The 21,748-nt window shown below is 45.3% G+C and overlaps 1 protein-coding gene across 4 annotated transcripts in view; it reads right to left on the minus strand.

Moving 5' to 3' along the window:
• Window positions 1-490: 490 nt before the first annotated feature.
• LOC148477220 (opioid-binding protein/cell adhesion molecule homolog) overlaps window positions 491-21,748 on the minus strand; it is a 735,935-nt gene continuing 714,677 nt past the window's right edge. For all 4 annotated transcript variants that reach the window (XM_088457022.1, XM_088457023.1, XM_088457025.1 and 1 more), the window contains exons 6-8: window positions 19,393-19,513; window positions 6,653-6,804; window positions 491-2,224 (exon numbers count right to left, since the gene is read on the minus strand). In XM_088457022.1, coding sequence (XP_088313148.1) covers window positions 2,127-2,224; window positions 6,653-6,804; window positions 19,393-19,513 — 371 coding nt within the window. In that variant the 3' untranslated portion in view covers window positions 491-2,126. The remainder of the gene's footprint in view (window positions 2,225-6,652; window positions 6,805-19,392; window positions 19,514-21,748) is intronic.

Below are 21,748 nucleotides of genomic sequence, written 5' to 3' on the forward strand. Positions count from 1 at the left end.
TGTCACACCTATGAGACAAATAACGTACAGTGAAATGTCTTCTGTGTGTGACCACTCTCTTCATTCTTTAAAACATGATAACCAATCATTTCTGTGTGATCCCACATTTATCACACCAGTATCTTGTGTAGTGTTCCTTCTAGCACCTGTCACAACCCATCTAGTTCCTGTCTGGGGTTGTCGCTCTCTGATCTGGTGCTTCTAGCACACTCGGGTCTGTAGCTCAGCGGTTTGTTTCATCAGCTGAGTGTGCTAGAAGCACCAGAGTAGAAATCGACAGCCCAGGCAGGAAAGAGGAGCTGCACAGGTCGTGACAGGTGCAGGGTGCTAGAATGAACACTAGTATCCCAGAGTACTGTACATAGAAATGATGAGACCCGCTGTCATCCTATAGATCCTTACAGCTGGTGGTGGTTGCTCTTCTGTGGCGTTCCAGGACTTCCGTCTCACGATAATGACTGCTCAACGTGACATGAAAGGAGATCAGCAGTTACAAATATCAGACTTTATTGAGACATCACAGGATTACAACCATCTGACTGTCCTCGCCTAGAAAAGTTTACAAACGCCGTGTAACATGCAGCAATCTGGCTGTGTCTTTAGCGGTCTAACACGGATTCAACACGCCAGCCAAAGAGAGCCAAAAGTAAAAGATCCCAAAACTCAACTGCTTCACGAAACACCAAACGTGCTCCTTCCTATAGTTCAGACTATTGCTGAAAATAACAACTAACTGTGACCACCTGCCGCAGAGCATTGCACTCTTCCTCTGGACATTGGTAAAGTGGTTGGCGTTGCAGTGGTTATTGTATTAAGGTGGACTATATCCTCAGTACACAGCTGCAATGCTCTGCACCATTCTGTCACGGTCTCGCTGACTGTTCTGGAATGGCGCGAATGAGAGGCAGATCCTGGAAGGTAACGGCTAAGTGCGTGTGGGAGAACTGCGTTAATTTACACAAGTCTTCTTTCAATCAGAGAGACATCAATAAGGACCTCCATTACTCCTAACATACAGTATACCATATCACGTAGGAACATAATCACCACACTCTCTGTAGCTTTCTATGTGCTTGATAAAATAACCATCAATATTTAGGAATGTGCCTGTGTACAGTCCTTGTGTATCCGCCCGGCAGAGATTAGGCTGTTTGTCATGTTCCCGGGTTACGCCTTTGTCAACTCTTGACCCAAGTCACCTATATGGTGCCTGGATTCTTTTCTCAAGTATATAATCTATATTGTACTGCGAATGCATGGAACATAGTGCACACGATATGACAACTTCTATGAGTACTGAATCACTCCAGAGATACTACCGGAAAGGTACCAGGAGGTGCACTGTTGGGTAACAAGATGGCGGGCGGATTAGCAGAAGGAAGGAAAACAAGGTGCTGGGTAGGACTGAAAAAGGGACCATTGCTGACAGTCAGAGGGGGTTTCAAGGACTAGATGGAAAAGCATCATCTGCATAGACTGGTGAATTTCATGGTGCTCTAATGGTTGGGATGGGGAATCCAAAGCTGATTGATAATGCTGTGCGGTTCATCATCTCGTTACATGAAAGATGATTGCTGTCTGTCAGAGCTCAGACGAGATTGCTCTAGGCTGGCTGATATCTGGGCTCACTGCTTGCTAAAGCCGGAGTATTCCCTGCAGGTCCAGAAAATTTACCCAGCGCCTCTGCGTCATCACCTCCATCTCCCTCGTTGTTGCTCCAGGTGAGAGTTGTGGATCGATCCTAGGAGCCACCGATGAGGGTAGGGGAGATGGCCATTGTCCTTTTCTCTGTAACCAGACCTTTTTAGGCATCCTCCAACCATACCCTTTTCTATCCAGAAAGTCCTGCAGAGCATCACACAGGGATTTACAAAGACACCTACATATGAAACCAGCCACAGCTCCCCCGGACTGTTGTGATTGAGGAAATAAATTAACACTGGAAAACATAAGCCCGTAGGGACCGTCAATCTGTCTCAATGAAGGATTCAAACCCAGTGAAATAGCAAAGCCCGAGGGAGGAATGAGGATGAAGTCTTTGCTGTGGGGTGGGGGGGTGCGGTAGAGGGAGGATCCACTTTCAGGCATCGCTACACAGCCCCCCACCTCCACGGTCTCTTGCTTCATCAAAATTTGGTGATGTAGTACAGGATCGAGCACCAGAGGCATGTAGCGGCCAGGACGGCTGGGGCTGAGCTGCTTCTGTTGGGCACGGCTCCGGGTCCTGGTGAGAGAAAGGGCTCATTAATGATGACACCATCCCCTGAGTATTCTGCATGTGTACACTGCCTATAGGGGAGGAGAGCAGGACAAGCTCACGGGACCAGGATATGGCTGAGAGCGGCCAATCCCTTCCCGGAGTGGGAAAAGATGTGGTAATTGTAATGAGAAGCAGAATATCTGCCAACCCATAATTGTATTTACTGATGTGTATAGAATGGGTGCTAATTGCTTTCTCCTGAGCACACAGTGTAAGAGGAGCAGATGAGGGACTCTATCTGTGACTCTGCAGGTGGGTAACGCTTATAGCAGGGCAAATACTTTGACTATTTCAAATGTAATCTTATTATATATCCACTTACAAAGCTAGTATATAATATATAAATTCCATGTCAGATCTGTGTACTACTGTATATTCCATTCACACATATATTAACATTCATTTATACAGCACCAGCATGTTCCGTAGTACAATTATTATAGCTGATAATCTGTGTGTGTCTCTACAATCCCCGTCACACCCAGTATGAACTAGTGCAGACTACAACTCCCACTGTCCCATCTTGTACAGACTACAACTCCCACTGTCCCATCTTGTACAGACTACAACTCCCACTGTCCCATCTTGTACAGACTACAACTCCCACTGTCCCATCTTGTACAGACTACAACTCCCACTGTCCCACCTAGCGCAGACCACAACTCCCACTGTACCGTCTAGTGCAGACCACAACTCCCACTGTCCTGTCTAGCGCAGACCACAACTCCCACTGTCCCGTCTAGCGCAGACCACAACTGCCACTGTCCCGTCTAGTGCAGACCACAACTCCCACTGTCCTGTCTAGCGCAGACCACAACTCCCACTGTCCCGTCTAGCGCAGACCACAACTGCCACTGTCCCGTCTAGCGCAGACTACAACTCCCACTGTCCCGTCTAGTACAGACTACAACTCACACTGTCTCACCTAGTATAGCTTACAACTCCTGCTTTCCTGTCCAGTATGGACTACAGCTCTCACTGTCCTGCATAGTATAGACTACAACTCCCACTGTCCCATCTAGTATAGACTACAACTCCCGCTTTCCTGCCCAGTAGAGACTACAACTACTGCACAGTAGGGACTACAACTCCCGTTGTCCCACCTAGTATAGATTACAACTCCCGCTTTCCTGCCCAGTAGAGACTACAACTCCCGCTGTTACACATATAAGTGTGAGGGAACAGACCGGTAGCCTTCCCACATTAGTAGTATTGGTCCTGGTGTGTTTGTAGCCTATAGAGATATTGAGGGGCATTCAGTAACCTCTCAGAGGAATAATGGGAATAGAGAAATCTCTATGGCGCAGGTGAAAGCACGGAATGGATCAATAAAATGGAGGATTTAGGAAGTATAAACCTGGAGGGTTTCATTCATTCTTTCCCAGGAGTTCCAGTGAGAAAAGCAAAAAGTTTCAACGATCACTATATAATCCTCTGAGATTCAGGCCTATTCTTCGGTCTCGTCTGCGCCATAGAGATCTCCCTAATGGCATCTCAATGTAGTGCCAGTATAAAGAGGAGCCGTACATCTCTTACTTTAAATGCCAAGTTAGAGCTGAGCCAGGTACAGTACGTCGTCTGTGGCTGCACTAAAGGCAACATTCTGCTCTTCAGCGGGGGCTCCGGAATCTAACCTGCCATATGTGCCCGGCCCCTTCTGTAGATCATTTATTCCCATATATGCTCCAAAGTGTAAAAGCTCAGTATCCCTGCCATTGCTCCATGTGCAATGTATGACAAACTGCACTACAAACACGCTGCCCCCATATAACATAGTCCCGATCTCCATTGCCCCATATCACAATCTATAGTGGGGTGAGGAACCTTCTGTGTCCACAATGGAAGAGAGGGATATGGAAAACAGTATAGACCACATAAACCCCCCCCCCCATGCTCTTCACCCCCAAACGTGGATGTACTGTTACCTGCCCAGGCGTCATTCCACTTGTCTGATTACTAATAGAGTGATTCTCTAGTGGCTGCCCGCTCTCCAAGTATAGGAGTCACTGGGGAGGGGTTCTCTCCTTCACCATCTATACCCCAAAATGTGACTTACGACATAGAACATATAAACAAGAAAAGAAGAGGTACTCTCTCTCTTTATGGGGCACTCGGCCTACTCAATTAAAGTTAAAACTTAGCTTTTCATAATTTGCCACTAAATAATAATAATAATAATAATAATAATAATAATAATAATTCCACACTTAATATCAAAAGACATCTGTACACAAAACATAGAACAAAACAACATTTAGTCTGGCCAAAATTAGGTGCAGTTGGTAAAAAACTGACTGACTATATAAGGGAGATGAATGTATATGTAATCTCTCAGCTCCCAGTTATGGTAAGTCACACATGGTAATCATGGCACCATAGTCACACACGGTAATCATGGCACCATAGTCACACACGGTAATCATGGCACCACAGTCACACACGGTAATCATGGCACCACAGTCACACACTGTAATCATGGCACCACAGTCACACACGGTAATCATGGCACCACAGTCACACACGGTAATCATGGCACCACAGTCACACACGGTAATCATGGCACCACAGTCACACACGGTAATCATGGCACCACAGTCACACACGGTAATCATGGCACCACAGTCACACACGGTAATCATGGCACCACAGTCACACACGGTAATCATGGCACCACAGTCACACACGGTAATCATGGCACCACAGTCACACACGGTAATCATGGCACCACAGTCACACACGGTAATCATGGCACCACAGTCACACACGGTAATCATGGCACCACAGTCACACACGGTAATCATGGCACCACAGTCACACACGGTAATCATGGCACCACAGTCACACACGGTAATCATGGCACCACAGTCACACACGGTAATCATGGCACCACAGTCACACACGGTAATCATGGCACCACAGTCACACACGGTAATCATGGCACCACAGTCACACACGGTAATCATGGCACCACAGTCACACACGGTAATCATGGCACCACAGTCACACACGGTAATCATGGCACCACAGTCACACACGGTAATCATGGCACCACAGTCACACACGGTAATCATGACACCACAGTCACACACGGTAATCATGGCACCACAGTCACACACGGTAATCATGGCACCACAGTCACACACGGTAATCATGGCACCACAGTCACACACGGTAATCATGGCACCACAGTCACACACGGTAATCATGGCACCACAGTCACACACGGTAATCATGGCACCACAGTCACACACGGTAATCATGGCACCATAGTCACACACGGTAATCATGGCACCACAGTCACACACGGTAATCATGGCACCACAGTCACACACGGTAATCATGGCACCACAGTCATACACGGTAATCATGGCACCACAGTCACACACGGTAATCATGGCACCACAGTCACACAAGGTAATCATGGCACCACAGTCACACATGGTAATCATGGCACCACAGTCACACATGGTAATCATGGCACCACAGTCACACAAGGTAATCATGGCACCACAGTCACACATGGTAATCATGGCACCACAGTCACACACGGTAATCATGGCACCACAGTCACACAAGGTAATCATGGCACCACAGTCACACATGGTAATCATGGCACCATAGTCACACATGGTAATCATGGCACCACAGTCACACATGGTAATCATGGCACCATAGTCACACATGGTAATCATGGCACCACAGTCACACATGGTAATCATGGCACCATAGTCACACATGGTAATCATGGCACCATAGTCACACAGATTTTATTTATCAGGGAATAAATATCCTTTGCTTTGTAGCGTCGGTGACCCCCTGATCAGATCAGTGTCCTGTTCATTCAGGATTATACTCTATTGTCTATCCGACAGTATTTCTATATCCAACAAAATATAAATAACATACAAAAAGTAATAAATATATATATATATATTGGTGGATCTCAGAATAACAAACAACATGAGCAGCAATACCGTGGTAGTAACAGAGGTAAGAAAACGTATATAGTGTTTATCAGTTATCACTGATATCCTCCTGAACGTATATACTTTATACAGTTGTATTGATGCCATGATTATTATTTTTTAGTGGCAAATTATTAGTTTTAACTTTAATTGAGTAGGTCGAGTGCCCCATAAAGAGAGAGAGTACCTTTTCTTTTCTTTGTTTCCATGTTCAATATAACTCTCACGGGTGCACCTCCATAGAGAGTTTTTTTCATAAATATATTTCTTTCTTGTATCTTGATATATTTTGGAACATACCTACCTCCAATCCACATCTTCAGTGGTCTAACCAGTGCTCAGGATATCCCTACCCCCCTTCCCTACATGCTTTGACATAGAACATATAAAACCTTTATACAAATCAAATGTTGCTCAAGAAACTCACCGTACAATATGACGCTGGCGTTACTGTTCCCCAGTTTATTGGATGCAACGCAGGTATAATTCCCATAATCCTTCTCCGAGACGTTGAAGAACGTCAGTACGGACATGTGCTCTTTGTTCTCGATCCTGACGCCATCCAGCCCATTGGATAACCTGCGATACACACAGAGATTTATTATTTATTTATTAACAGTTTCTTATATAGCAGCACAGACGGTGTAATGGTAGCATTACTGCCTCACAGCACTGAGGTCATGGGTTCAATTCCCTAACTGTGTGGAGTTTGTATATTCTCCCTGTGCTTGCGTGGGTTTCCTCCGGGTACTCCGGTTTCCTCCCACATTCCAAAAATATACTGGTAGGTTAATTGGCTCCCAACAAAAATTAACCCTAGTGTGTGTGTGTGTGTGTGTGTGTGCGCGCGTGCGTGCGTGCGCATGTGATAGGGAACATAGAGTGTAAGCTCCACTGGGGCAGGGACTGATGTGAATGGCCAACTATTCTCTGTAAAGCGCTACGGAATATGTGTGCGCTATATAAATAACTGGTAATAATAATAATAATATAGTGCAGCATATTCCGTTGCGCTTTACAATTGGAACATTAATAGAACAAAACTGGGTAATAACAGACAGATATATAGGTAGGAGGGCCCTGCTCGCAAGCTTACAAGCTATAGGGAAATAGGCATTGATACACAAGGATAGGTGCTATATATTGCATTTGGTCCAGCCAGAATGCACAGTTTCTTGGTTGGCTGCATGATCCAGTCACACAGGAATGTCGGCCAAATGACATGAGGATGTGAGAGAAAGACGATGTGCGAGGTTGTGTGTAGACTGTGAAAGGGGATGTAATTAGATATGGAAGCTATGAAGGTTATGTGGGCGGTTCTGGGATCTGATAAGCTTGCCTGAAGAGGTGAGTTTTCAGGGATCGCTTGAAGGATTGGAGACTAGAGGAAAGTCGTATTGTGCGTGGTAAGGCATTCCATAGAGTGGGTGCAGCCTGAAGAAAGTCCGTAACCGTAAATGGGAGCAAGTAATGCGCGGGGATGAGAGACGCAGGTCTTGTGCTGAGCGGAGAGGTCAGGTAGGGAGATATTTTGAGATGAGTGAAGAGATGTATGTTGGTGTGGTTTGTTTAATAGCCAGAGATTATTACTAGTATCGCCCGGTGACATACCGTTACTGACGCAGTATAGGTCATATAGGGGACAGATGCTGGCCGCAGAGACCACTCTGATAAGGGTCAGTGTGTCCCTGTGAGGACACGTGTGCACATCTACAGACAGTGAATGTGTCTATACACCAAGCCAAGAGTAACAAGCCATACAACCATCATTCTACTGACACAGGAGACCGATCAGCCACAGAATACACCGTTATCTCTCCTATCCATGTTATACTCAGATTAATGTAGACGTCATATCCCAGCGCAGCCAGGAACCTTCTTACCCTCTGGTCTGTCTCATTAATTGCTGTCACCCGCAGTATGTGTCTGAGTAAGGTCTGACCTGTCATAATTGTGCGTGAGGGGCCGATGTTACTCAATGTTCCCGATGTATACGCAGGATTGCAAGTTATTATGGATGTGAGATAGCGGTAGTCGGCGTCTCTATGCTAGAGTACACAAACAACAGGCGTTAACCTTCTGCGTGGTTAACACTCACAAAATGCTGAACTAGCAAGGGTTAATTGACAGCAGCCCCTACGCAGGTTGGGGAAACTGGAGCCCCAACAATTTGGAAACAGAAAAAACGAAAATAAAGTGCAACAGGCGCTGGTCAATCTAAACTACATTTATTAATGATCTAACAATAGAAAAAAATAATAAAATGAATGAAGGATAAAAACAAGGAACAACCTATTAAAACGCATCAATTGGCCAATAAACATGATAATAGGTGAATCTTTTTTATGCCAACGCACAGTGAGACTGAAAAAATACTACGCAGATATTCAATTAGGAATACATAGTTAATAATATCACAAATTGTATCAACTAGAGAAAATGTTTCAACCCAATTCATAGAATGATACTCTGTGGGCCTGATTCAGAGCCGCTCGTACGCGGCCGCTCGTTCGTTCCGAGCGATGTTTGCACAACTGCGCATGCGTACGGATCATAATGCGCATGCGCGAACCGGTCAGTGCGGCCGAAAATCGTTTGTTCGCTAAATAGCGAATGCCTGCTATTTTGAGTGACAGGAGGAGGCGTATGTGGGTGGTAAAAGGGGAAGGTGCTTGAAAACGGGGAGTGGAGATCAGAACGCAGGCGTGCTTAAAGGTCAAAACGGGCGTTTTATGGGTGTGCATAATTAATACAGCAGCGTCATTGACCACGTCACTGGGTTATTTTATAGTCAGAACTGCTCGCAAGATTGCGGTAGGAAAAACCAACCACAAGAATAGTGAGCAGTTCATACGCTGGTCAATGTACTTGATTAATCTAATAAATAGCGGACATGACGTAGAATGCGAGCGGCCAGGGGGCGTAGTTTTCCAAAAAACGACCGCAAGTTTTGTTCACTCGTTCAGACATAGAGGCGTGAACAGACCGCAAAGAGCGAACGGTTCATTTGAATAGCCAGCCCTTTTTTCTGAACGAGCGAACGCAAATAGCGTCCGGCTCTGAATCAGGCCCTGTGTTCCAAGTTGGCAATATGTAGCGATAATATGGTGCATACACACGGTCAGATTTTTCCTTCAGATCTGAACGATAACGATTTAAAAATCGTTCAGTCGTTCATATCTGAAGGAAAATCTGACATATCTGACATGCCTGAACGATGGACGATGCGCGTTCCCGTTTGTCAGATAACGATATCTGACATCTGATGTGTTTGCAGTCAGACTTGGACGATTCCATTCATTTTAATGCAGTCAAAAATCGTTCAATCGTTCAAAACCTTGGTAAAATCGTTCAAATCGTTCATCTGACAAATCTGACCGTGGGTATGCTCCATAACACTTTTAGAGCTAGTATGGCATTGTCCGTGAGTACAGAAAAAAAAAAGGTAATCCAATAAAATTGAATATTCCAATTTGAAAATGATAAACTCTATGCTGGCTGTGCGACGGCATTGCGATAACTCACTTTCGCAGCAGATCTGCGTGCGTAATCGCAGCCGCAATAGCGATCCGTAATAAATCAGGCCATTTGTGCTAGCTGGCACCTTATGTTTCAGGCCTCATAGATTGTAAGCTCTTGTGAGCCGAGACCTCATTCCATGGTTTGCAGCTGTAATAATGTCCTGTGCGTGATGCACCACAGGAGAGCTATATAAATCTATTCTAATAATACCCGCACAGTGTGTGTGCCGCGTATGATGACGTCTGCGGGAGGGTGTCATCCCATTATACATGCATGTATCGCTCTCCATAAACCTCCCTAAGATAGATCACAGTCTTAGAACCAGTTGTAGGATACATTTGGCTGAGTTACAGGACGAAGGTGCCAAATGCAAATACTAAATATAATGGATTCAGAAACAGCCCCGGAATGTGAATTGGCTCCCGACGCCAAATATAAACCAAACTGCTTCCTATTTATAATGTCTAATTCATTCACATATATTCCAGGTCACAGAATAAGCCGTCTTACAGTCTCCCCCGGCTCACCATGAAAATTCATGTACCACGTTCACATGTGATGTCATTGCAGGGACAGGAATTAGACTCTGTGTCATCGCAGAAGCTTTTTCTGTCCCTAATCTGAATAAATGAGGAAGAGACCGTTCAGCGCTGACTTTTGTCTCAGAGAATGACCCTAGTAATCTCGCAGCGGGTTCAGCTTTAAATAAATCGTCAATTTTATTGTAATTAATATACACGGTTAAAAATCAGATGATTTACAGATCTACAGATAATTGTTTTTGTGCTGCTACCTGGATAAATCAGAAGAAAACATAATGTAATATTATCAGCTCTAAGTCACTGGTCAGCAGTGGCGGGCTGGGCTGGGGGGGCAGGGTGCCATCTGCCCCCCGGGCCGGTACAAGTTTAATGATCCAGGGCCGCCTGGCTGCTGGAGGCAGACAGAGGATTCTACTCCTCTCCGGCTGCTTGGTGCTATATCATGTGTAATGAAGCATGGGCCAATAGACAATGGCTGCCCCCACAGCAGTCTACAAAAACATGGTCACCGTCGACCAATGGGGAACCAGGTTTCATTTCCCCCAGTGTTCACTGCAGAAGGAGAATTTATGCTCCAGCAGCTGCACAGCCACAAAGTTGGAAACAGCACTCATCCTAGTTTACCTACACAGGTACCTTTATACTGTATGTCTATACTGTACAGGTACCTTTATACTGTATGTCTATACTGTACAGGTACCTTTATACTGTATGTCTATACTGTACAGGTACCTTTATACTGTATGTCTATACTGTACAGGTACCTTTATACTGTATGTCTATACTGTACGGGTACCTTTATATGTCTATACTGTACAGGTACCTTTATACTGTATGTCTATACTGTACAGGTACCTTTATACTGTATGTCTATACTGTACAGGTACCTTTATACTGTATGTCTATACTGTACAGGTACCTTTATACTGTATGTCTATACTGTACAGGTACCTTTATACTGTGTCTATACTGTACAGGTACCTTTATGTGTCTATACTGTACAGGTACCTTTATGTGTCTATACAGTATGGGTACCTTTATACTGTATGTCTATACTGTACAGGTACCTTTACATGTCTATACTGTACAGGTACCTTTACATGTCTATACTGTACGGGTAACTTTATATGTCTATACTGTACAGGTACCTTTACATGTCTATACTGTACAGGTACCTTTATGTGTCTATACAGTACGGGTACCTTTACATGTCTATACTGTACAGGTACCTTTATACTGTATGTCTATACTGTACAGGTACCTTTATACTGTATGTCTATACTGTACAGGTACCTTTTACGTGTCTATACAGTATGGGTACCGTTACATGTCTATACTGTACAGGTACCTTTATATGTCTATACTGTACGGGTACCTTTATATGTCTATACTGTACAGGTACCTTTATACTGTATGTCTATACAGTACAGGTACCTTTACATGTCTATACTGTACGGGTACCTTTATATGTCTATACTGTACAGGTACCTTTATACTGTATGTCTATACTGTACAGGTACCTTTATACTGTATGTCTATACTGTACAGGTACCTTTATACTGTATGTCTATACTGTACAGGTACCTTTATACTGTATGTCTATACTGTACAGGTACCTTTATACTGTGTCTATACTGTACAGGTACCTTTATGTGTCTATACTGTACAGGTACCTTTATGTGTCTATACAGTATGGGTACCTTTATACTGTATGTCTATACTGTACAGGTACCTTTACATGTCTATACTGTACAGGTACCTTTACATGTCTATACTGTACGGGTAACTTTATATGTCTATACTGTACAGGTACCTTTATACTGTATGTCTATACTGTACAGGTACCTTTTACGTGTCTATACAGTATGGGTACCGTTACATGTCTATACTGTACAGGTACCTTTATATGTCTATACTGTACGGGTACCTTTATATGTCTATACTGTACAGGTACCTTTATACTGTATGTCTATACAGTACAGGTACCTTTACATGTCTATACTGTACGGGTACCTTTATATGTCTATACTGTACAGGTACCTTTATACTGTATGTCTATACTGTACAGGTACCTTTTACGTGTCTATACAGTATGGGTACCGTTACATGTCTATACTGTACGGGTACCTTTACATGTCTATACTGTACGGGTACCTTTATATGTCTATACTGTACAGGTACCTTTATACTGTATGTCTATACTGTACAGGTACCTTTATACTGTATGTCTATACTGTACAGGTACCTTTATACTGTGTCTATACTGTACAGGTACCTTTATGTGTCTATACAGTACGGGTACCTTTACATGTCTATACTGTACAGGTACCTTTATACTGTATGTCTATACTGTACAGGTACCTTTATACTGTATGTCTATACTGTACAGGTACCTTTATACTGTATGTCTATACTGTACAGGTACCTTTATACTGTATGTCTATACTGTACAGGTACCTTTATACTGTGTCTATACTGTACAGGTACCTTTATGTGTCTATACTGTACAGGTACCTTTATGTGTCTATACAGTATGGGTACCTTTACATGTCTATACTGTACAGGTACCTTTATACTGTGTCTATACTGTACAGGTACCTTTATACTGTATGTCTATACTGTACAGGTACCTTTATACTGTATGTCTATACTGTACAGGTACCTTTATACTGTATGTCTATACTGTACAGGTACCTTTATACTGTATGTCTATACTGTACAGGTACCTTTATACTGTATGTCTATACTGTACAGGTACCTTTATGTGTCTATACAGTATGGGTACCTTTACATGTCTATACTGTACAGGTACCTTTATGTGTCTATACTGTACAGGTACCTTTATGTGTCTACTGTATGTCTATACTGTACAGGTACCTTTATACTGTATGTCTATACTGTACAGGTACCTTTATACTGTATGTCTATACTGTACAGGTACCTTTATACTGTATGTCTATACTGTACAGGTACCTTTATACTGTGTCTATACTGTACAGGTACCTTTATGTGTCTATACTGTACAGGTACCTTTATGTGTCTATACAGTATGGGTACCTTTACATGTCTATACTGTACAGGTACCTTTATACTGTGTCTATACTGTACAGGTACCTTTATACTGTGTCTATACTGTACAGGTACCTTTATACTGTGTCTATACTGTACAGGTACCTTTATACTGTGTCTATACTGTACAGGTACCTTTATACTGTATGTCTATGCAGTACAGGTACCTTTACATGTCTATGCAGTACGGGTACCTTTACATGTCTATACAGTACGGGTACCTTTACATGTCTATGCAGTACGGGTACCTTTACATGTCTATGCAGTACGGGTACCTTTACATGTCTATGCAGTACGGGTACCTTTACATGTCTATGCAGTACGGGTACCTTTACATGTCTATGCAGTACGGGTACCTTTACATGTCTATGCAGTACGGGTACCTTTACATGTCTATGCAGTACGGGTACCTTTACATGTCTATGCAGTACGGGTACCTTTACATGTCTATGCAGTACGGGTACCTTTTCATGTCTATGCAGTACGGGTACCTTTACATGTCTATGCAGTACGGGTACCTTTACATGTCTATGCAGTACGGGTACCTTTACATGTCTATACAGTACGGGTACCTTTACATGTCTATGCAGTACAGGTACCTTTACATGTCTATGCAGTACGGGTACCTTTACATGTCTATACAGTACATGCTTTTCTATCTAAACTATGTTTGAATAAGTCAGGGTGCTCTCATTGGACATCACCACTATGATCCTTTACTATCAATTTTGTCACTAAGTGTACCTGAAAAATGAATGACATTGTATTACATGTACCTAGTTTTCATTCCTTTGGATTTGCTACGTGTGACCTTAGATGTTCCTGCCTGGTCAGTGTATATACTGCTTGCACACTGGAGCTAGACATCATTGTCCAACTACTACCATACCAGGTTGTCTAGGTTGATTTTTATGTCCGGCTGTTAATAATTTCCATAGCACAGTTGTTGAGTGTATATGCTCATTATATATACATATATCCCTGTTGCTTTGAAACGAACAGTGGGTCTGATTCAGCACGGATTGCAAGCGCGTTGACACACGCAGTTGGACAATTTTTGTGATCTGCGCATGCGTAAAAGATGCAGTATGCAGACCCTGTACTCGGTGATTGACAGGAAGTGCTGTTTGGGGGTGGTCGTGCGAACGCAGGTGTATCAGTGCGTTCGAACGCTGCGGCAGGGGCATGCATAGATTATTCACAGTGAACCCATACGCAGCCTGAATACTCACTGCGTGCAGGAAGTTTAGCAATTCCTGCAGGAGGGTCATGTCAGCCACTATTCTGCGTCTTGGGGCCGTATTCAATTGGCGGCGAAAAACTGAGATCGGCGAAAAGTTCTCACTGGTGATGTCATTTCGCCAGGCAAGAACTTTTCCCCGTATTCAATTCCATAGACTTTTACCAGCGGGAAAGATTTGCCTCTGAAAGGAGGCGGAAAAAAGTGCAGAATTGGGGGTTTGTGGTGCAAAGTTCCGGGGACACATCTGCAGCCTTGGGACAGTACCCCTAATGTAAACTACGTCAAAAAGAGTAAAAAAAAAAAAAAATACTTTAGAACACCACAAAAAAGTACTTTCGTTTTGGGGGTGCGAAAATCCAAGGTTGGTGGACAAGCTCAAAAACTAGTGAAATCGACTCAAGGGGGTCCCCCAAGTATGCCCCAGGTGTTGTTTTGATTGCAGGTGCTTGCTGAAGGTGCGTTTTTTTAATGTTTTTTCTTAAAAACGCACTTTAGCGATTTTTTTTTCTTTTTTTTTTTTACCATGCTTGCACCCATTTTCATGTACCCAAATTATTTTCACCAAAACAACTACTGCTAAATGCTATTCTTCACCACTTGTGGAAAGACGCTAAATAGCACCAATAGAGAGCATTAAAGCACCCCAAATACCTTCAGCAGGGCTATTTGGGGGTATGCATAGTGATCCCCCATGTCAGTGCTTCTTTTGGGGGGTGTCAGGCTGATTTCCCCAAATCTGACAGGACTTTTTGCTGAATTCAGTTTCACCGGGACGTGCTCTCACATCCTTTGCAATTGAATAGGGCGAACCGTGGTGACGAGCGCAATATTTTTCAGGAGGCAAAACTTGCGAGGACGCCGAAATCTCCGGCATGCGAAAAGTTCCGGAACTTTTTGCCAGCAATTGAATACGGCCCTTGGTCTTACGGTTCTCGATTTTACCAATGTTATCACAATCTTGCACATTATTACGGATGTGAGTGAAGGTAAGGGGGCGTCTTCATAATGTGGTGCGGTGGCAGTGCGTATGCATTCATTAGCATATTCTCGCAGCGGCCGGGTGCGTGCGATTGCAGACTTGCGATCTGTGCTGAATCGGGCCCAGTGTTATAAATTCACCAGCCCTTCAAGGTTGACCGTTGTGCGGACATTTATGTTAGCAGCTATTATATAGGTCATTACATCTATTTCTTATTATTCCCTGGTTGCCGGTTACTTTAATTTCATATGTTTATATGTATGCATTCTATTACCATATTATTATATTATATTATTATAATTATTATTATATTTTACGTTTGTGAATTATAATTCCCCCCCCCCCTCACTATTTGTGTGATTGCACTTTTGTATTGTACTGTTTATAATACATGACATTATCGTGCACAACTAATGAGCGATTGAACGATTACCATGTCATAATTGTTCAATCGCTCATTTATATCTGCTAGTGCCCCTTTAGACATAATGGGCAGGGATTAAAGTGGGGCAGAACTGCATTCTGTCAGTACTATTTGGAACCAGTTCCGCCTTCTCCAACCCACCTTACCTGGCCAGTCAGCCCTGCACCACAGGGAGTTGCCAGGCGACTGCTGAGATTTTGTTACTAGCGGGCACCCGCCTCCTTCCTTACAGCAGCAGACTGAGGATGGAGTTCACTCCTGAGCTCCGGCTTCCGGCTCCCACAGTGGGCACTATGGGACAGATGTCATGATGTCTCTCCCATAGTTCCGAGGAGCAGCCAGTCGGAACGGCAGTGGACGCGGGAGCGGGGCTTAAGGTAAGTATTGTGTGTTAACGTTACTTTTTGTGTAAGGGGCACTACTAATGGGGGTATTACCACTGGGGCACTACTAATGGGGGCCATTGCATAAGGGGCATCACTCATGTGGGCATTGCATAAGGGGCACTGCATAAGGGGCACCACTACTGGAGGCACTGTATGAGGAGCACTTTTACTGTGGGAATTGGGTGTATTAGGGGCACTAATGTGGGCATTGTGTATAAGGGGCCCTTACTGTGTGTCATAACATGAATAAGGGACACTACTACTGTATGAGGTGTAATGTGAGTCAGGGGCACTATGTGAATAAGATTGTGTTACTGTGTGACCACGCCCCTTTCTGCAGATGTACATCTCTCTTCTCGCAGCCTCCTGAGGTGGGCAGCAGAAATGTGCGATAAGCAAAATCTTTGGGCTCCCAAACAGGAGTGTGGGTGCCCAATGCAGTGCTTTAGGTGGGTTTAGCCACATTGTGCTGCTCAACTTGGTGCTTTTGGGCACACACATGTGGCACTCACGCACTGGTGAAAAAGCCAGGGCCACTTGATTAAGCCTGGGGGGCCAACAGCAAAGTTGCCAGCCAGCCCCTGCATCTGTGGTACGTACTGTATGTATGGTACAGGTTTGTGTGTATGTAAGAAATTGTGTTTTGTTTGAGTGTGTGTAATGTGTGTTACAAAGAGTGGTCTCTGTGTGTGATTCTGTCAGTGAGAGAATGAGTGTATGGTGTGTGTGTGTGTGTGTGTGTGTCTGAGTGTGCTTTAAGAAAAATGATCTGTACAGCACTGTGTAATAGGGAGGTACTATACAAATGAACAAATATCAGTTTGGAAGACAATCCCAGTAGTGGCCTGGTGATGTGCGTGTGTGGTTGCAGTTATTGTACATTTAATGCTCCCAGCGACGTATACGGCCATACTGGGTAGTGATGAGGGTCTGGCTGGGCAGTGATAAGGGCCATACTGGGCAGTGATAAGGGTCTGGCTGGGCAGTGATAAGGGCCATACTGGGCAGTGATCAGGGCCTGGCTGGGCAGTGATCAGGGCCTGGCTGGGCAGTGATCAGGGCCTGGCTGGGCAGTGATCAGGGCCATACTGGGCAGTGATCAGGGTCTGGCTGGGCAGTGATAAGGGTCTGGCTGGGCAGTGATAAGGGCCATACTGGGCAGTGATAAGGGTCTGGCCAAGGTTGCTGAGCGAGTTACGGGGGAGGGCTCGGTGACAGGTACCAGTACTGGAGTTTGCTGATCAATTTGAAATGTAAAAGAACATAGAAGAAAAAAGCTGCTTATTCCCAGAGATCTGACTCCACGGTTACTGTGTCTTCCTAAATCACTCTGCAGATTATTATGTTCTAAGTATAGCTCTCATGTTATGTGTGTGACAATAACCACCGGTCATGTATGGTTATTCTCCATCTCTCTGTGTATGACCGCAGCAGCCAGATCGCTATTCGCGGCACAGGCCTCACCACCTTCCCAGCATCGCAGGTTTTCTGATCCCTGGCACAGTAGCATATGTGCACTGGGGATTATAAACTATGTGATGGGGGCAGAGGGGACGCCCGTATGTAGAGCACTTGGAGAAGTTTAATCTATTAATCTAGAACAATATAAAGTATATGCAGTAAGAAAACTGGTCCTTTACAGTATATAAATAAGTCCACGCAAGCTGCATGTGACGTGGTTTAAACATAGATAAATATACAGTATAGACAGTAGTTCTCCTACACATTATAAGACGAATTGTCCATGTTCCTGCCGTCTTGTGATGTTGGGAAAACAGCTTTGTATCTAATAAACATCCCTGCTGCGGTGAAATGCCGGTCACACCGCCGCCGCCAAGAGAAGGGAGCGCGGGAAACTCCCGGCTACTGTATGTACTTTCCAAACTCCTTCACTAATACAGTATGAGAAGCCAGACACTACAGGTCCATCATATCTGACTGCCCAGCAAACAAGCACACATAATAAAATGCTACTAAGTGCTTTATTTTCAACAGAAGGCACCAGCATATATTAGCAATAATAACCATAACAAGATTATAGGAAGTTAAACGGTAAATGGCACTAAGGGCCTGATTCAGACCTGCTCGCGAGCGCTGAGCGCTCGCAAGTGGGTCGATTGTGCCCTAATGCGCATGCGCGAGATCCGCATAGCGACAGCCAAGCTGTCGCTATCGGTCTCGCACCAAAGGGGGCGTGCTGTCGATGGTGACTGACAGCACGCCCCCTTTGGTGGGCGTGCCGGGGGCGTTGCTGCACAGACGTAGGCGTTCCCATGGGAACGCCTTCCGTCTGGAGCCGGCCCCACTGACATCACTAGTGATGTCAGTGGGAGTGCTTTTGGCTCTGATAGAGCCAAAATCACTCCAGGGATTGCGGCAGCGAGACCCTACCGCAAGGCTTGTTGCAAGCCCGATGGTCGCGATGGTCTTTACCATCGCGACCATCTTTTTGGCCGCTCGCATGAGCTGTGGGTGGTCACCCACAACTATGCAAGCGGCCAGGAGGCTGCTCCAATTTTAGGTAGGAGGGCCCTGATTCAGAGCGAGCGCTCTGGTCAGAGCGTCCGGCTCTGAATCAGTCCCTAAACCCCAAAAGTGACATCTTCAGCTATAAACCATGGAAGTAAAATAGACTGTTACCCTGACATTTCCCTACAGCTCTGGTATAAAGTAATCTCTCTCCCTCCATTACAGACAGCTAAGCTGTGATGTGGGTGAGTGTTTCCAAGTACCTGTGATCCCCAACCCCCTGCCCCAATCCACAGCACTAAAGGAAAGTGGCTGCGTGGACCATTAACTTCCCATTAGTCCACATGTCCAACCCCCCCCCCCCACACACACACCCTATCAGTATTTATCAGTGACCCTGGTCCCTCCCACATCTTTAGGGCTGTGTCCTGATTGGATCTCATACCGCCGAAAAAGCAGAGACTGCAGTCATGTGAGCTGCTGGCAGCACAGTATGGAGCATAGAGTAGAATCGTCTCACTAGGGTTCCTCACCTGGTCTCTTCCTTATACCACTGGAAATCAGCCAGAGGAACGGCCAGGGCGGAACAGCGCAAGGCGCCTTTCTGTCCCACTGACGCCCCTGTATTGATGGTATCGGAGATGTATGGCGGATCTGTTGGATGGATACAGAGACGCGGATTACAACGAGACCTATTATCTGTATTGGATCTACTGAAGTGTAACAAGTTAAGTTAGTGTTATACACATAAATGTGCGGTATGGGATGATACAATGTATAGCTGTACACCAGACATCTACCAGCTGTCCTGCTTACGTGGCGGGATGGTCCTAGTCCTGGGGAAACTGTTCTGACAGCCAAGACCTTGGTGCTGGGAATGTTGGGTGGTGTATTGTGCACACAGAGGTGACCATATGTATGAGGGTGTTCGGGGATAGCCTAGGGCTAAGTGTTACGCAGGCCCTCAGGGACCGAGCCACTTTCCTGTAGTATCCTGCTTCCAATAACTGCAGTGTTGTGTTACACAGTCTAGTGGCAGATTTGGTCCACGCGTTGTGGCATAGGATCCATAGCTATGGGCCAGACATAAGATATAAGTGCAGTCTGTACAGTGAGGAGCATGGAATATACCGTGAGACATCCTCATAGATGTGATATAAAATAATGACAGATGCAGAGGCCAGCGGACAAAGATATATGGAAACACCCATGTGAATGAGGGACACCAAGCATACTGAGAGCCGGATTCAGAGCCGGACGCTCTGAAAGAGCGCTCGCTCTGAATCAGGGCGTTTTTTTTTTTTGTGCGGCCTCCTGGCCGCTCGCATAGCTGTGGGTGACCACCCACAGCTATTGCGAGCGGCCAGGTTGATGGTCGCGATAGTCAAGACCATCGCGACCATCGGGCTTGTGACGAGACCCTTGTGGTAGGGTCTCGTGGATGCAAGCCCCAGAGAGCTTCCGGCTCTAATAGAGCCGGAAGCTCTCCCACTGACATCACTGGTGATGTCAGTGGTGCCGCCCACAAACGGCAGGCGTTTGCTTGGGAACGCCTCCGTTTGTGAAGCCACCCCCCCAGCCACGCCTACCAAACGGGGCGAGCTGTCAATCACCATCCACAGCTCGCCCCCTTTGGTGCGAGACCCGGAGCGACGGAGCACCCGTCGCTAGCCGGGTCTCGCGCATGCGCACGACGGAGCCGGCTCCATCGTGCGCATGCCCAGTGGGCAAACATCGACCCGGTTGCGAGCGCTCAGCGCTTGCGACCGGGTCTGAATCAGGCCCTAAGAACATACAGGTCAGGCTCATGTGTGTGTTAAGCAAATAAAATCCTTGCTTACAGTAATCAGGTCACCTATAATAATGCTGGACCACCCGTGTTGCCTGTAATTATGGCCCGAGACAGAGACCTCAAGGACTGTAAAATAGGGGTGATTGGGAGGGGGGGGGGGTTTGGCAGGAGCTTTAGTGACAGCTCAACCTGCTGATGTCATAATAACAGCCGTGTCTACAATGATGTCAGCCTGGTGGTACCTTTTGAGGGTGAGGAACTGTTTATATCTCTGCATTATTAGCCTGGGGACTGAGGGGAGAAGTGTCCGCCACGTGGATATGTGTGTCTTAGTACCTGCGTCTGGGGGCCACTGGGGCCTGTCTCGGAGGCAGCAGGACTCCAGCCAACAAGCTGGATGAATATATCTGCACTACTTTGCCACCACAGTTTGTTTTGCATCAGATGTTGCTTGATGAGAGTGATTATTTATTAGTGTTTCAAAGTCTTTAGTAAATAATTTGTTTAGAAGCAAAATCTCTGCGGTCGTGTGGAATAAACGATGAGCCGCCGCGTTCTGCTGTGATAAATAGAATATCTGTCATTTACATTGACGCTCCAGTATATAAGTATGAGATGCCTGAGTGGTAATGACGACGGGCTGGTGGTACTGTAGCTGAGTCTGTGCATTGGTGGTAATCATGCCAACTAAAAGTCTTCAAATGAACTCCAGACAAATTACTGTGCGTGAGTGAGCCGTACAGAAACGGGTTCCTGGGTGATGCGCCCTCAGCAGTTCTGTATGTCTGGAGTTGTGTTTGCTTGGTGGGGTAGTTTCACCCCCTAATGATGGGAGTACTCGCGTTGTGCCACCTTGTTGTTGAGGTCCATTTTCGGCAGTTTTACCGCTCTGTCTGTACTGATCGGGCAGCCCGGCAACTGCAGAGAGGAAAATGTAAATAAAGCAGCCCTTAGACCCCCAGTGTATACCCAGCGTCTGATAATACACAGCCCCGATGTGACAATCATCCGATCATCGATAACCCGCTACATTGTTGAACGATATTTAAAAATATTAATGTTCTGTATTTCAAGGAATTATTATTATTTTTTTTATA

Source organism: Taudactylus pleione, unplaced genomic scaffold (assembly GCF_031769625.1).
Source record: "Taudactylus pleione unplaced genomic scaffold, aTauple2 ptg000734l, whole genome shotgun sequence".
In the NCBI taxonomy this organism is placed as follows: domain Eukaryota; kingdom Metazoa; phylum Chordata; class Amphibia; order Anura; family Myobatrachidae; genus Taudactylus; species Taudactylus pleione.